The sequence below is a fragment of the Carica papaya genome, chromosome 1 (genome assembly GCF_054855325.1).
Source record: "Carica papaya isolate Zhongbai chromosome 1, ASM5485532v1, whole genome shotgun sequence".
NCBI lineage: Eukaryota > Viridiplantae > Streptophyta > Magnoliopsida > Brassicales > Caricaceae > Carica > Carica papaya.
The window spans coordinates 26,166,055-26,182,050 of record NC_142309.1 but is presented as its reverse complement, the minus strand read 5'-3'; the positions used below and the strand labels follow the sequence as shown (position 1 = coordinate 26,182,050).

The 15,996-nt window shown below is 34.7% G+C and overlaps 2 protein-coding genes across 8 annotated transcripts in view; both read right to left on the bottom strand.

Annotated features, from left to right (window-relative positions):
- Positions 1-6,033: 6,033 nt before the first annotated feature.
- On the bottom strand, positions 6,034-7,489 carry LOC110815273 (Protein kinase superfamily protein). Its single transcript, XM_022042977.2, has one exon. The coding sequence runs from the start codon at positions 7,311-7,313 to the stop codon at positions 6,237-6,239; it is 1,077 nt and encodes a 358-aa protein (XP_021898669.1). The 5' UTR covers positions 7,314-7,489; the 3' UTR covers positions 6,034-6,236.
- A 485-nt stretch (positions 7,490-7,974) lies between these two features.
- Positions 7,975-15,996, bottom strand: part of ASHH1 (SET domain group 26) — a 29,449-nt gene continuing 21,427 nt past the window's right edge. For 2 of the 7 annotated variants that reach the window (XM_088223317.1, XM_088223312.1), the window contains 8 exons: positions 14,019-14,175; positions 13,465-13,551; positions 12,823-12,907; positions 12,648-12,741; positions 12,328-12,526; positions 10,462-10,496; positions 9,692-10,184; positions 8,361-8,898 (listed from right to left, as the gene is read on the bottom strand). In XM_088223317.1, coding sequence (XP_088079443.1) covers positions 8,632-8,898; positions 9,692-10,184; positions 10,462-10,496; positions 12,328-12,526; positions 12,648-12,741; positions 12,823-12,907; positions 13,465-13,551; positions 14,019-14,175 — 1,417 coding nt within the window. In that variant the 3' untranslated portion in view covers positions 8,361-8,631. The other 5 variants (XR_015821793.1, XR_015821792.1, XR_015821795.1 and 2 more) reach the window with 5 other exon arrangements.

Below are 15,996 nucleotides of genomic sequence, written 5' to 3'. Positions count from 1 at the left end.
TGAATTAATAATTCGTTTTAGAGAGAGAGAGAGAGAGGGAGGTACAGGCATCAAATTTGAATTGAGTGAACCAGTCATCTCCATGGGGGCGTATCCTCCTTTAGTCTTTGTTGATTCTCGGAAGCTCCTCTTTTCTTTCTTCATTCAGCACGTGCCTCCCTCTTGTTTATATAACACAAAAAAGAAAATGGTAATGATACGTTGGAAAGTGAAAATTAGTGCAAGTGACATTTGTATAGTACGCGGACAAGATATTTAACAACTAAAACTTAAATACATGATAACGGCAATAAGAAAAACAAAATCTTATCAATAATAAAGAACTTAACCTTGTAGAGCTTAAAGTTTATATTATTATATTATAACTTTTGTATGTGGTAGTCATAACTAATCCTCGTACTATTAACACCATATTTAATTTATAAAACAAATTATATATAAGTAAATAAAGTTAAAAATAACTATCAATACTCTACTTGTCATACTTATTATTCACATTTCTACTTAGTATTTAAATTTGTTATATATTACTTTTACTATTTTTTTATATAAAAAGTGTAAAACGAAAGCAAACAAATGACTCTTAGGTTTGACAAACTCTGAGCCAGAAAGCATCGGTGAAGTCGACTTTTATCATGTCAAGAAGAGTGGTAGGTGGTGGAAAGATGAAGATGATACCCAAGTGGGGACGAGAAAGCTTGGTTGGCCAACAGATCAGCACATTTGCTTCCTCCCTCATAAACATGTTGTATTTTAATTTCTGTTCCTCTCCAGCCAAGTCAATATAGCATGCGTCAAGTAAGAGTTAGCATTGATATGGACGACTTTTTTATTATGTACTTTGTTGAGCACGTGGACGGCAAGACTGCTGTCCATTTCTAGGATCACTTTACGTGCACCTAAATTTCATGTCAGTTCAAGTCCATCAAGCGCCCCTTAAAGCTCTGCTTAAAAAACCGAGAAGATGCCAATATTTCGGTCAAAGCTTCCATGACATGTGTCATTATCATCCCTCCTAATGCTTCCGATGTAGGCCATATTGTTGTTAGGCTTGAAAGCACTATCAGTATTGATTTTTATCCGTTAGGATGAGGTGTCGTCCAGCTAATGAATTTCTCTTCTCTTGTGCTCAAAGAATCATTAATAATATCTGCAATCGAAGTGACCCGAATATATAATCTATAATCTTATAAATAATCTGCTTCATCTCATTTAAGCTTACTGGATTTCTTTGGAAGATGAAATAGTTTCGTTGATTCCAAATCGACCAACAAACAATGCCAAAGATGATTTTTCAGTCCCTGTAAGTTGAGCACGAGTTCCACTTGCTCTGCAGGTTATTCATAACCCAATCTTCAAAGTTGGAACTTAAAAAGGAGAATGTATCCGCATGAGGGATGAAGCTCAACCAAAAATATTTCGCTTAATGTCAGTCTCTTAAGACATGGCTTAAGTCCTCAATCCCGAGCCCACAAACCTCACAACATTCCTCATCTGTCAGATGCCAACGACAACATTCACTATTCATAAGCAGACTTCTTCTCAGGAAGAGTCACAGAAAATGACGAATCCACTAAATATCCGGCCACTTTCACGCCAAGTCCCACTTGCTATCAGTATCAAAAGAAGAAATATCAATGAACATATTATACACTGATTTAACTGTAAACTTACCATTAGAAGACTTGCCCCAATAAAATTCATCAGCTCCTACTTTATAGTGTAGTTTACTACCATTATTATTGATAGAAGTTAAGAGTTACTAGTCCGACGATAGTTATTGTAGGTACTAACATCATTGTTGCTATTTTTATCATTATTATAATTGTCATTATCATTATCAGTGTTGTTAATATAAAAATTAATTAGGAACATTTCACTTGTGAATTTTTTAGAATGAAAAATATCTTCTTTCTTTTAATGGAATGAAAAATATATTAGATATTTATATTTTAAAAGAAACCCATGAAAAATAATCAATAACCATGTAGTTGAGAGCTCAATGCTCCATCCTATTTATAGTCTTCGTCTTTCTTTTTACATCACTCTCACATCCCCAGCTTGTGGTCGCGTGGCATCCACATCCCTATATTATTTCTTTTTTAATTGTGGGGTCCCTGTCGTCCCTCATCCTATATTTACTAATAATATACACAACTGTATCTATCCATAAACCTTTATTTTTAAATTCTGGAAGAGAAAAAAAAAAAAAAGTATTATACCTTACAATTACTATATAATTTACTCTTTTTAAAAAAAGAAATAAATTATTTTTAAAAATAGCTGAAATTCATTAATTAAATTAATACTATTTCAAGAAAAAAGAAAAGCAAATCAATCTAGAAAGTTCCAAATGTCCTTCAATATTTTTAATGATTAAAAGATCACAACAACTTTTTAGATCGTATATTTAAAAAGATTTATTAAGTTAATGACAACATTAATTAGCAATTAGAGAGAGCGAAGAAAGTTAATTAAGTAAATGATGAAGGGGATGTTGATGCAAAGTCCCAAAGTCAAAAAGATATGCATTCAATCCCCACTAGCATAAAATTAAAAGTTAGCACTACAATATATATATATATATATGTGTGTGTGTGTGTGTGTGTGTAGAGATATATAAATTAGATTTAATTAATCACTAATTAAAGAATATATAAATAAGATTATGGTGTCATTTTATCCTCTAGCTATACTAAAGAATATGAAACAAATTAAAGTGATAAAGACACCGAATGAAACTCCTACTTACTTCAAAACCAAAATAATTAATTTGATCACCTCGAATACATATAAAGTTTTAACATTAATTAGTAAATTTCAAAACATCACTCCCTTTGTTAGTTCATTAAAAAAAATTAATGTACAATAACATATATACTTTTATAAATTTTTTTAAAGTCTAATATAAATTAGTTTATTTTTAACTATATTAGAAAAGAATATACAAATATTAATTCCAAAAAATATATATATATCATTATTGTTACAAAAATTAATGTTAAATGATCACCCCCCCTCCCCCCCCCCCCCCCCCATAATATGTACATATCATTACATTACATTACATAATAGCTAGTGTATTATACATTAAATTCAAGCTAGTATTAAAAATATTAGTGTTTAAATAATTTTTTTTAAAGTTAACTTTTTAGGCCAATAATGGGTTGTTTTATATTCCTCAAAAAGAAAAAAAGGGTATGGCTAGCTTCTTCACATATATATATATATATATACACACACACACACACACGAATAAAAGTCGATTATTTCCTTAACAAGTACATAAAAGTCAAATAATCTAAAGAAACACGCATTTTACTGATCTAAATAAACAACTATATGTATATATATATATATATATATATAATAGAAAGTGGTATTAGAAAGAAAAAAGAAATTGGCAATTGGGAAATAAAATGAAATTAATGAATTAATAGTGGGTGATAAAAATAAATGTACAAATAAAATCTTTAGTTAATATATATATGTAATTGGGTGGAAATGAAATCAGAGAAATTGGGTATTTTGTGGACCTTATGAGTTTATTCAACAAATATTAATTGATTATTCCAAAGCTATAATAGTGATGGTTGAAAATTGGATGAATATTTAAAATTTTAGTTTATATAATTAATGAAATTGTACCGCAACAATTTAAATCATGCACCCACATTCATTGTACCCTTTTTTAATTTAAAAAAAATAAAAAAAATTAAGCCCACTTGCTAACCTAATATAATTCCTACGTATATATATATATATACAGGTATCAGTTTTACCAAACACAGTTCGTAATAATCGATTAAAGAAAATGGAATATACACAGCTCGAAACTTTTGTATTTGTCGTCGGAACAAATGCCATTACTTCATTCTCCAAAACTGTAAGCAGCCGCCCACGTGCGTACGTAAATTTATGTTATTCGAGATGGCCGATGCTCCTCCGCATATGATCATCTTAATTACTAACGTTTTATTATATATATATTTTAATAGAGAAATAATGTATTTTTAAATTGATATAAAAATATAATAAAATTCGAAAAGAAAAAGCCTAGAAGATTAAAAAAAATAATTATTATTATAAATCAATAATTTCCCCAGTCGTCTTCTTCCTTACTTCCTCCTGTAACCAACTCAGATTCAATGAAAAAGATATTTGTAAATTAAATTCATTACATTAATATTCGTTAATTAATCTTTTATGTTTATTAAACTCTAACGCTGTTAATGGCTATTATCACACATGTAAATGTAATATATTTTAATTGATTATTGATATAGATAAGATATTATATAATATTTTATATGAAAAAAAAATTATATAAAATTTAAAAAAAAAAAAAACAAATATTTGTTTAACTAATTCAAAACATTTTACTTCCCTCAATCTCTCCTTCCTCCCCATATTTGTAGAGCACGAAAAGAGATGGATCCTAGAACCTTCTAAACCCCTTACCTCTCTCGCTCTCTTGCTAGCTCTTCATCTTCTCTGTTTTACCTTTTATCTCTCCATAATCGTGTTCGACCTCTGGTTCAAATCCAGATAAAAATGAGATGTCCAGTAAATCATTTTCCAATCCAAACGATCTCCTATCTTATAAAACCCAAAGAGCATACCCAAATAGCCCTTAACGAAACCCATCTCTCCTCTTTCTCCCAAAAATCATGCCATTAGGGCTCTTGCTGAGGAGCACAAGATTGTGACGTCCTTATCTTGCATTTATCAAGCCATAAGAAGCATGAGAAAATGTCAGTTTTTTATTCGCCAGATGCAATGAGGGAGTCAAGAGTCACTTTAAACATATGTCGTCTTCTTCTTCTTCTTCTCCTTTTCCTTCGCCTTTGTATTCTGTCAATTATTGTACAACTCTTTTAGATTCTTTTTATATTTTGCTGAGTATATGAGAAATTCTAATTAATGGCTAACTTTGTAACATTTAACTTTTTTTTCACAATAGTAATATTTAATTAACTTTTTATTAGAGCAATCAAAAGTTATTGTGTGTCAATAAATTTGATATGTGATCACTAAGTTAACGATGTCAATAACTAATGACACAGAGAGAATAATTTTTTTAAAAAAATAAATTTATAGAATTAATATGAGGCACAATTAAAACAAAGACAAAATTGAATAAAAATAAATAACATGTAGGACCAATTATTTTAATACATTATAGTATGTGTGAATATTACTTTTAAATAAAAATAAAAATTGTAATCTCTATTTTACATTAAGACCTGAATAATTGTCTTACTCGAACGAACGACCGCATGCAGGATAAGTTAGTAAATAACATCATCGTCTTTTGTTCGAGGATCAGAATTAATTTGAAAAGTAGTAATATCATTTCAAATTCACACTCTCGTAATTAGCATAATATGTATTACATATATATATATATATATGTGTAAATATACAAGCAAATAAATTTTTATTTTAAAAAATTAAATTGTATTGCATCAAATGAGTTGCACAGAATTATGATCAAGCGGGATGAAGTTGTCGTCATTGCACAAGTAATCCTACGGATAAAACAAACATGCACGCACAACATATATTTCACGTATACATATACATTAACAATCATGCAGATGAATATGATGGAACCAGTAATTGTCATCTGCTGCATTCAACACTGACATACATAACAACATAATTCCAGAAAACGAAAGAAACATACCTATGGAACTCATAAACTTGGGTAAAACAAGGAAAAATCAAAATATAATGGACTAAAATATTAAATTACAAAATTAACCAAATATCACAAATTCAATTATAAAAATACCATAAAGATCAAATAAAGAAATCACATAATTGTAGGGAGAAAAACCAAATCAAATTGATGAAGGAGATGTGTTCCCAAATTGAGAAATCTAACCATTATCACTTCCTAACTACAACCACCTTCAAAGCTTCTAATACACAATTATATCCGAGTATTTAATTATGAACTCATTAGGAAAAGAAGAAGAAGAAAAGAAGAAGGAAGAAGAAAAAAAACAGAAGATATATACATGCTCATACATGAACCTTCAACTGATATTTAAAAGCTCGAACAAAAGAATTCACCACCTTTATGGCTACCAACAACCGAAACCCATACCAACTAAAATTTCTGACTCAAACGAGAAGAGGGAGAGAGAGAGAGAGAGAGAGAGAGAGAGAATCAAAAGTATAGATCAGTATATATATAACTATCAGAGACGACGCACAGTAAAATGATGTCAGAGTGGTAGCAGTAAGGTAACCACATCTCTCATTGCAGGCCTTTCTCTTTTGGCCTCGTTGGCGCACATACAAGCGATTCTAAAGTATTCATGGACCTTCTCTTCGTCCAAAGTTTCTCTCGCAACCTTGGAGTCAACCATGTCCATATGCCGATTATTGGCCAACATTTTTCTGGCCCACTCCGCCAACCCCACCTCTCTGCCGTCCATTTTGACCGGCCAATTGGGTCTGCGTTGGGTGGCAATCTCCAGCATCAGAATCCCGAAGCTGTAGACGTCGGCCATGAAAGTGGCGGCAGTGTTGCCTTCCCGGTACTCCGGCGGCATGTAGCCCATGGTGCCGGCTACTTGGGTGGAGACGTGGGTGTGGGAATCCTGGATGCATCTGGCGAGGCCGAAGTCAGCGATGTGAACCTCGAAGTTGGAGTCCAAGAGGATATTGCTGGCTTTGATGTCTCTGTGGATTATTGGGGCTTGAAGGCCGTGCAAGTAGGCTAGCCCATTGGCTATTCCTCTCACCACTTTTACCCTCATCTCCCATGACAACGACGACCGCGGGAAGGAGGAGGTTGTGTCGTGAATCCATTGGTCAAGGCTCCCCCTTTCCACGTACTCGTATATAAGGACCCTGTCGGGACCGGAGACGCAGTATCCGAGCATCTTGACGATGTTGGGGTGACGGAGTCGGCCGAGAGTTTCCATCTCGGCGCGGAATTCACGGAAGCCTTGAAAGGCGTCTGGGTCGAGCTTCTTGATGGCGACGGTGACGCCGTTGGAGAGCTGGGCGCGGTAGACGAGGCCGAAGCTGCCGTCGCCGATGATGAGGTCGGAGGAGAAGTTGTTTGTGGCGACAGAAAGCTCTGCCATGGAGATCTGGTGGAGGGAAGGGTCAAAGGAGGCGCTCTCTGAGGTGGAGACGGATCTGAGATCAAGAGATCGGGGCTGGACAGCGCTGTGGCGTTGAGTAGACTTCTTGGGGACCTTCTTGCAGACGAGGAGGAGGAAGAAGAAGACGAGGGTCACGAAGAAGAAGCTCGCGGCGGCAGCGAAGATTGATTGAAGAGTTGCATTCATGGCGTCCTTGGGAGAGGTAAGCCGAGAGAGGGAGGATTAAGAAAGAAGAAGAAGAAGAAGAAGCCGCCATTAACGGGAATTTTGTTCCATCAAAAGGATGGGAAGGGGAGTGGAGTCGTCGGGAGGACGAGTCAACGTTTGGACTTGGAAGGCTTAGAGTGGTAACGTGGCAGAGAATGAGATTTTGGGAGTGTAATGGTGGGGGGGTACTTTTAGTCGTCATTACCAGTCAATACTAGTAGCCTGACCGACTAAATGTTTTTATTTTATTATTATTTTTTTTCTAAAAAAGGGAAAAACTAATCTAATATACCTTAAAATGTCAAAGTCAACTTGGTAAAACTAAAAGCGAGTATAATAAACATTATTAGTATGGCTTTTAATCGCGTTAAAAAGATAGTTTTACCAAAGACAACGAAAATGGTCGAGACAAAAAAAAAAAAAAAGCGCCGCAAAGGACGAAGACAGCAAGTGGATTACCAGGCAATTTTCAGGGGTGGGACCCACACGGCATTGTTGCCCCATGTACCCAACCCCTTGACTCCGACTCTCCATCGCCAACTGTAACTCAGCAACTCAGGCAAACCGCTTCTTTGTTTAACAAAAAACATCGTTCCAATAAATAAACCTGGTTCAAAATTCAAATGGCGAAAATGTCCAACGAGCAAAAAGGACCATATAACATACCAAGCATCGCAATTGGCAACACTGCGTCATACAAAAGCTTACTTGCTTATTCTGTCCCAGGAGGCAAATTGATATTGGTTTATATCATGTGAATCTCATATATCCCTTAACTGCTGACTTAAGTTTTCAGCTACCTTTAAAGTTATATGGGAATTTAGCAGAAATCACGTAACACATGCACACGCAGACAACTCCCGCATTCAAAATCATTTCATCCACGTAAAGCTAAATTACCTACTATGGATTTTAAATCCATAACTATTGCTTAGTTGACCTGAAAGTAGAAGCTCTTCATGGTGCCAGAATCCTTGACTTCTTAATAGAGGTGGGACGAGCACAACAGAGATAATCTGGTACAAATTGGCACTAAAAGTTCAAAATTTTAAACTGTTTTTGAGTTCTATTGGTTTTATGTACAACAGTTCCATATTTCTTGCTCTTTAGTTATTCCTGTAATGGCAGATGGAAAAGTCTCTCTAAGTAGGTTAACCTACCTATCTGAAAGTCAATTGATCGAGGTTTTAGAGATAAAGAAGAAATCTCAAATAAACAGGTTTTGGAACTTACCACTCACACTCCTCATCTTCAATAAATAGAAGTATCATGTTCGCCATTACACGAGACATGGTCTTCAATATTCCAAGTACTTTAGTTCATGGTCATTTTGTCCACAAGTGTTGGCTTTATCTTGCACCTTTATAGGAGTGCAGGCAATATTCTTGATAATAGAGGAGTAAAGATCAAATTCTGTTTTCAGTTTCATACAGCAGGCTTCTATCCACTTCTCAGCTACGCTTGTGGCAACACTGTCTTGGCTATCTCTTTCATGCTCTTCAATGGCAGGTCGAATTTCGTCATACAAGGAAGCAAGATGGGCAGCAGCTTCGTTCTTCATTTCCTGCACAGTAGCTCATAATTAAAAAAAAAAAAAAAATCAAAGGTCTGTGCCTCATCCATTAAGCTCCATCCAAACGTGCAGACAAAGGTTTCAGCCTGGGAAAGCCAGAACAAATTTTGCCTTCAGGCAAGGATAAGATAGGTTATAGTAAACCAAACTCACAACCTGCCAACCTGAATATTTGTTTTATCAAAATATAAACATGTACATAATAACAGTATTATGAATGAAACCCTTGCTTTTGTGATAATTTAACCTCAGCAGACTAGACTCGCTTTATTCAAACCTGTTCTAACTTTTTAAGCAAATTCAGCCAGAAAAACAAAAGAAGTTAGTATAAGATTGACAATTAGTATCAATATACCTCTTGGGTTTGGTTTAGGTAAGTTTATATTTATGGATGATGTGTTTGGCTTAGCTTATATCCCAATCAACAAAACCCAACTCACTTAACTGGTACAGATAATTACATGAATGGAAAATTTGATGTTTTAGGATAAAGGAACATGCAGATATCATCATTGGCTTCCATCAGTTGCATGGGGAAAGCACTACCATAATGTGTTGAAACGCATTTGTCTAGTTAGTTGTATGAAACCACAGGCACCCTGAAAATTACATCATAATATCATGGTTGCTAACGGAAAAATATATACTACCTACAAATATTTTGGAGCATCATTCTCCCTTTACAAGTACAAAGGAAACTGCTTTCCAAGGAAAGCAACCTCTCATTTCCAATTAGAAAGTGGATACCTGGAATCATGCTGTTCTGAAAAGATACTACTCTTACCTCATTTTTGGAGACTTCCTCTTCTGCTTCCTTACATGCTAAGAGTTGAGCAACATATTTGGCATCAACATGTTTTTGTACAAGGTTTTTCGACTTCCTGTTAAACGGCTTTGATCTTTTTTTGGGAATAGGCCCTGATCCAATGTGATAGTTCCGGCATGCACTATTACTTCGGATACGAGATATCATTGCGTTCTTTTGAGGAAAGGCCTGATGTGCATCCTGAGAATAGATTTTCATCTCTTCAGTAGCTTCAGTTTTCACTGTATAAAGAAGAAGCCCATCCACTGGAGGAGCCGAATCAAGTGGCTGGACAACAAGAGCAGTAGAGTCCAACTCATGTTCCGATTGCACACTTGCATCCATTGTCAAAGAGTACTCATTTTTTCCATTTGTATCAGATCCAGGATTTATGTTGTCAACAGTTCTGGGGGCCTTCAATGAGGGTTCATCTTCTGCAGAATCATATAGAGGAATTTTCTCAACTGAATACCTGTAATCAAAGATAGAAAAGAAATCATCTTCCACAGAGTCCTTCCTGTCAGTAACTAACATTATGCAGGTTTCATTTCCTTTTCATGTGGATATGATGGATATGGCAGAGCCTACCCCTGTTACTAGTAAAAGTAAAACTTAAAAGATTAAAATACACGAACACGATTAAAAAGTATGAAATCAGATTTCGAAATAGGGCAACTTCACATAGCAAAAGACCAATGAAATATTCAAGTTAAATAAATACAAAAAAGAAACCAATTCTAAACTATTACCTGTCATCATCATCCTCCCATAGATAAGTATCCTCCTGGAATAACAGTTACACATAAGAAAGGAACTACTAGACAGTATTGACAAAAGCAAAGGGAAAAACAACAAATATTATAAGAAGCCATATCTACACACTAACCAAAGAGTACAATTAACATAAAACCAGTATTACCACTAAGATTATCAAACAAGAACATTGCATTAACTGATAGAAATTGAAAGTTGAAACTATATCTGCCAATACCACACAAGATAGGAAATTGATCTTTCGTAAACAAGCCATTTTCTTGTTAGAATTCACATAAAATATTATTTCTTGTTAGAATTAACATCAAAAATAAAAAAATAAAGAATAACCGTCCATTTGTATGATCATTATCAATGAATTCAGTAATCAACTATTTTAACCGAAACTCCAAATTTCCAGTTTCTCCTAATAAGGATAAAGCTAATTCTGCTATTTTCAGTGTTTCATATTTTTAATTATTTTTTAAGTTCATCTCAACTTTTATAAGCCTCATATAACCTAAAGACTGAATCACCACAGGGGGAAAGTACACACCATTGGAACAAGCCCTTGGGTTTCACCTCCATTGGACCCTAATTTTCAATTATACATCCTTGATGCTTGAATAATACTGATAACAAAAGATTAATTGTAAGTTGTTCATTATCTCTTTTCTGACTGCCTCAGATTCAGAAACCAAATAGTCAAATGAACAGGCTGATGCCTAAAGATTCAAAAAACTAATGTTACGATCTCGAGAAGATCCAGCAGTTGACTGGATAATCTGATTCCAGATCCTGCTTCTTTCTTTTGTTATGATTCTTTGAGCGACCTATTGTAAATAATTTTCAATCTCATCAAAGGGAGTTTGGCACCTTGAACCTCATTAGAGAGAGCTCCGATCTCAGTATTGGTGATTATAATTCAACTTGCTTTCTTTTATTAATTATCAGGTCCTTTAAATAAGACTAGTTTTGTTACAATATAGGAAACCTATAGTTTAGGCTTCTCATAGCATAAATCTAATTAAGAGATAAATTTCGAATTAAAATAAAAATTTCTAACTAAGAGATAAGTTTCCCAAAACAGAATAACCTAACCCTTATCATTCCAGCTAGTTATTTGCTACATCTGCGATAAAATCAACCCACAAAGGAGTCTATAACAACTAATTAATTGGTTCAGTTGATATGACAAGCCTGATCATTGAAGGATATTGATGACAATTAAAATTAATCTTAAGTCATTCATTTTCCTCGCACTAGTAAGATATCTCTCTTCTGACTGCAATGGAAACCCAATAATCAAAGGAACAGGGCGATGCCTAAGGATGCCAAATAATTTTTTTTTTTGAGATACAAGGATTGCAAAATAATTAAAAAGTTCAGTTGCTACATGAGGCTTTACATTAACAAATGTAGCTCCTTTATCTACTCTACTTGCACCCCAAAAACTTTTTCAAGATAATCACATGATCCAAAGATCAATTTTTCACCAAAGCACGAGAATCACCTTTGTTTACTCAATAATTAAACTGCATATAAGAACAAAAAAAAATCCCAGTTGCAACTAAGAATTAATTCAGAACCCCGTGCCTTTAGTAAGTCAATACGTTGAACAGGCGTGATATTTCAATTAACCAACACTAGGGCAAACATTAATTTTCTATCTCAAGTGCAATTGTGCAGGGTGGAAGGATGAACCAAGTGTTCAAATTTCCATGAAAGAATTGACAAGCGAAACACTAAATTGACATCCCAGTATAAAGTAAACTCACGCTTAGACCAGAATCAAAATCTTAACCCTTGTTTCAGTAAGGTTGCACATGACATAATACTATTCCACCTCGTCTGGAATTTACCTGAAAGCCACGAGATTTTGCCCCAAGAAATCCAGAACAGTTGGTTGCACCGCATAGGCAGCGAACTTTGTCACCACCATACCATTCAAAGTTATAATCATATCCCAGTTCACTGCCAACAGAAATATCTCGCCTTGCAAATATTCCAACCCGTATTTCTCCCAGAACAGTCCACTTTCTTGTCTCACAATTTGGTTGACTGTGGACTTAGAGAAAGAATATAGTCAATGTAACTGTGGAAAACTGCTATAGTGCAAGGAACAAAACGTAATATACAACTAAAATGTTTCATTTTTCCTTTGTCCTTGCTAAGGGCTCACCATGAATGATTTATGAACCGAGCAAGGCTTCCTTTTCTAGTGGCATCAATGGACTCAGAGCCATTCAAGGAAATAATAAATGCATCCTTCAGACCTGAACCAAACCACAAAAAATATAGGAAAGAGATCGAGACAAATGTGAAGTAAATCCATTAGGGATAAATTTATACTCTACCCTGTTTTTCATAAGCTTGAGACCTTCGCTTTGCTTCTTTTGATGATATTACTTCTCCGCAATATTCGATAATAAACTGTCCTGTCTGCATTATAATATTTTTTTTATAGAAAATATAAGTAATATTAGGAAAAGAAAGAGAAAGATAAAATCACGAGAAATAAGGTACCCCCACAAAAATCAAAAGAGAATCTAAAAAAAACGAAAGTACACAAATGAAAAGAGGTCATCCTGTGAAGACCAAATAATAGCATCCCAATTCCAATGAATCTTAATGAGAGCACAGTCAGAATTACGTTCATCAGTTTTGACCCACAAAGTAACCAAAAGTGATAATCTGTCAGGGTTATAACATAACCACCCTCAAATAAAATAATAACAAAAAAAAGCAATGACCGATGCTATTTAATGAAACACCAATAAATATTTCATTGCAATATACAATTAGCAGAATTACAAGATTAATTACCTTAGCAAAGAAAGGAACAGCAATAACTGTGTTAAATAAGCCGGCAATAAAATAATACTTTTCATTGCACAGACATCTTAAACCAACACAATATTACAACCAAACTTTTAAGTAACAGAAACTTAAATTGTCAACATTAATAAAAAAATTACGAATATGTTGGCAACCATTACCTTTATCTCTTCGGCAGCCAGCAGCCCCCACCCACGCCCCTCTGTTTTAAACAACTTTGTTTTAGCATATTCACATCTCTGAAATTTCTGTTAGGAGCAAAAAATATTAAATATTAATATGATATTAATTATTTTTAACATAATTTTGTATATTAAACACAGAACTTCTCAAATTCATCCAAATTTCAATTAACGAAAATCATATAGATGCCAAGACAAAAGCTCTTTCAATCATATCTGGTGCAAAATACTTCATTTGCGTCCACAGTATCATAAAGAAATGATTGAAGAAAAACTACTGAAGAATATTGTTATTATAAAAAGCAAATTCCAAGAAAAGACAAATTTTCCTTTATATGAAAACTGAAGTTAGTTCGAAGGGAACAGAGATGATTTACAAGATATGATGTCAAAGGCACCAGTTTATAAATACTTATGCCTTTAAAAGGACAGCTGAAACATGGTAAGAGCGAGAGTAATATGAGACCATAATAATTGTTCACCGAAAAAGATAAAAAGTCAAGGAGTCACTACAGAAGCCACCATCAAATTACCTGATTCTTGCAATAAACGCCACAAGGGCAATATCCAGGAGTGCATTCAGTGCTGGTTAATACATTCAAGCACCTTTCCCCACATGCACTATCAAGATCACCAAAATCAAATTTGCACTCACAGATAGCAATATCTTCTTCCTTCTGCTTCTTGTGTCTAAGAACAAAAATAGAGGCAGCAATAAAACAGGCATTTAGGCATTCCCATTCCATCCCTTAAAAAGAAGTAATGCGTTCCCTAAAACTATTTCATAAAATTATGGGTCTTGCATTAAAACTTAGAAGGTTATTTATATACAGATAAAGTGGTAAAAAAAGCATTCTCAAGAAAGTGTTTTTTAAAAAAAAAATAAAAGTGTGAGATGTATTGATAATAGGCACCAAGGGGATGCCATTCATGTGCAAAAGATTTACAGGCCAATAAGTATATCTACTATAGAACCAAAATCAATGATAGTATCAAGGTTGTAACCAAGTAGAACAAATCTAAAATGATGAAGCCATTTGTCCTTGATAGCGACAAAATTCAATTTATTCCCTCAAATGTTTTACTGTTCCTTTCTTTCCAAACAATCCAAAAAATAACTAGGGATATGATTTTATGATTGGCTTTTCTCCTACAAAGGCCCCTCCCAGGCAGTTAGTTCACCACTGACAGTCCCAGCAGTGACCCAGGATAAATTCATGATGCTGAAAAACAGAGACCAGAGAGAGTGAGAATAGGGGCACCAAAGGAAAAGGTGGTTGCAAGTTTCCAAAGCAGATTTACAAAAATAGCATCTATTGACCACGGTGATACCTCTCCTTTGGAGATTGTCCAGAGTTAGAATGCGTTCTTTAACAGCTTCCCAAGCAAAGAAGGAGATTCTGGGTGGGGCCTTTGATTTCCAAATAATATTTGCCGGAAATTTCCGACTGGCAGAGCTAGTGTGACTACCCAGTCAGAAGTAAAGAGGTTTTACAGAAAAAGCTCCATTTTTACTCAATTTCCAAACTAATTTGTCTCTGTTTAATCTAATGCTTGACAGAATCTGTGCCATAGACAGGTATTCCTCCATCTCCCAATCTTGCAAATTTCTGTTTAAAGCCAAATTCCAGTCGCCAAATGAGTCAGATCCTAGAATACTGTCAATGAGTGTGTTTTTCTCTCTGGCTATAGCAAATATGTTGGGAAATCTGTGCTGAAATGTTTCCTAGCCATTCCAAATGTCTTTCCAAAATCTCACCTTACAACCATTACCAATTAAACACCTCGAGTACTGAATTACAGTAGCCCCAGACTGCTTTATGCTCTTCCACAAGCTAAAACCATGTGGACTATGATCCAATAAATTGGAATTATGTAAATCTTCCTCATACCATTTGTGAATAATAACATTCCTCCAAAGGCTGTTTTTATCGTTCCAAAACCACCAAGTCCATTTACCTAGTAAAGCTTGATTAAGAGTGGTGACAGATCTGATCCCCAATCCACCAAAAACATTAGGGTGCTTGAGATCTTCCCATTTGACAAAGTGGATTTTCCTGTTGTTGACCTCATCTCCACAAAAGGAAGCGATTTTGTAATGGCTACCAATTTCTTAGCAACCTTTTTGAGGATGTGAAGCACAGATAAATAATAGATCGAAAGATTCAATAGAGTGCTTTTTATGAGCGTTAATTTACCCCCCTTGAAGAGAAAATTTCTTTTCCAACCAGCAAATTTGTTTTCCACAGTATCAATGATTGGGTCCCAACTTTTCCGGTCTTCGTATCTAGCACCAAGGGGCACGCCCAAATATTTGATGGGTAATTGAGCAATTTTACAATTTAAAACCCGAGCCAAGGTCTGCCCATTACCAACAGTGCCAAGCTCCACAAGTTCTGATTTATGCAAGTTAACCCTAAGGCCAGATACTGCTTGAAAGCAAAGAAGAATACAACTTAGAGTAAGAAGTGAATTAATATCTGGTTGACAAAACATTAGGGTGTCATCGAC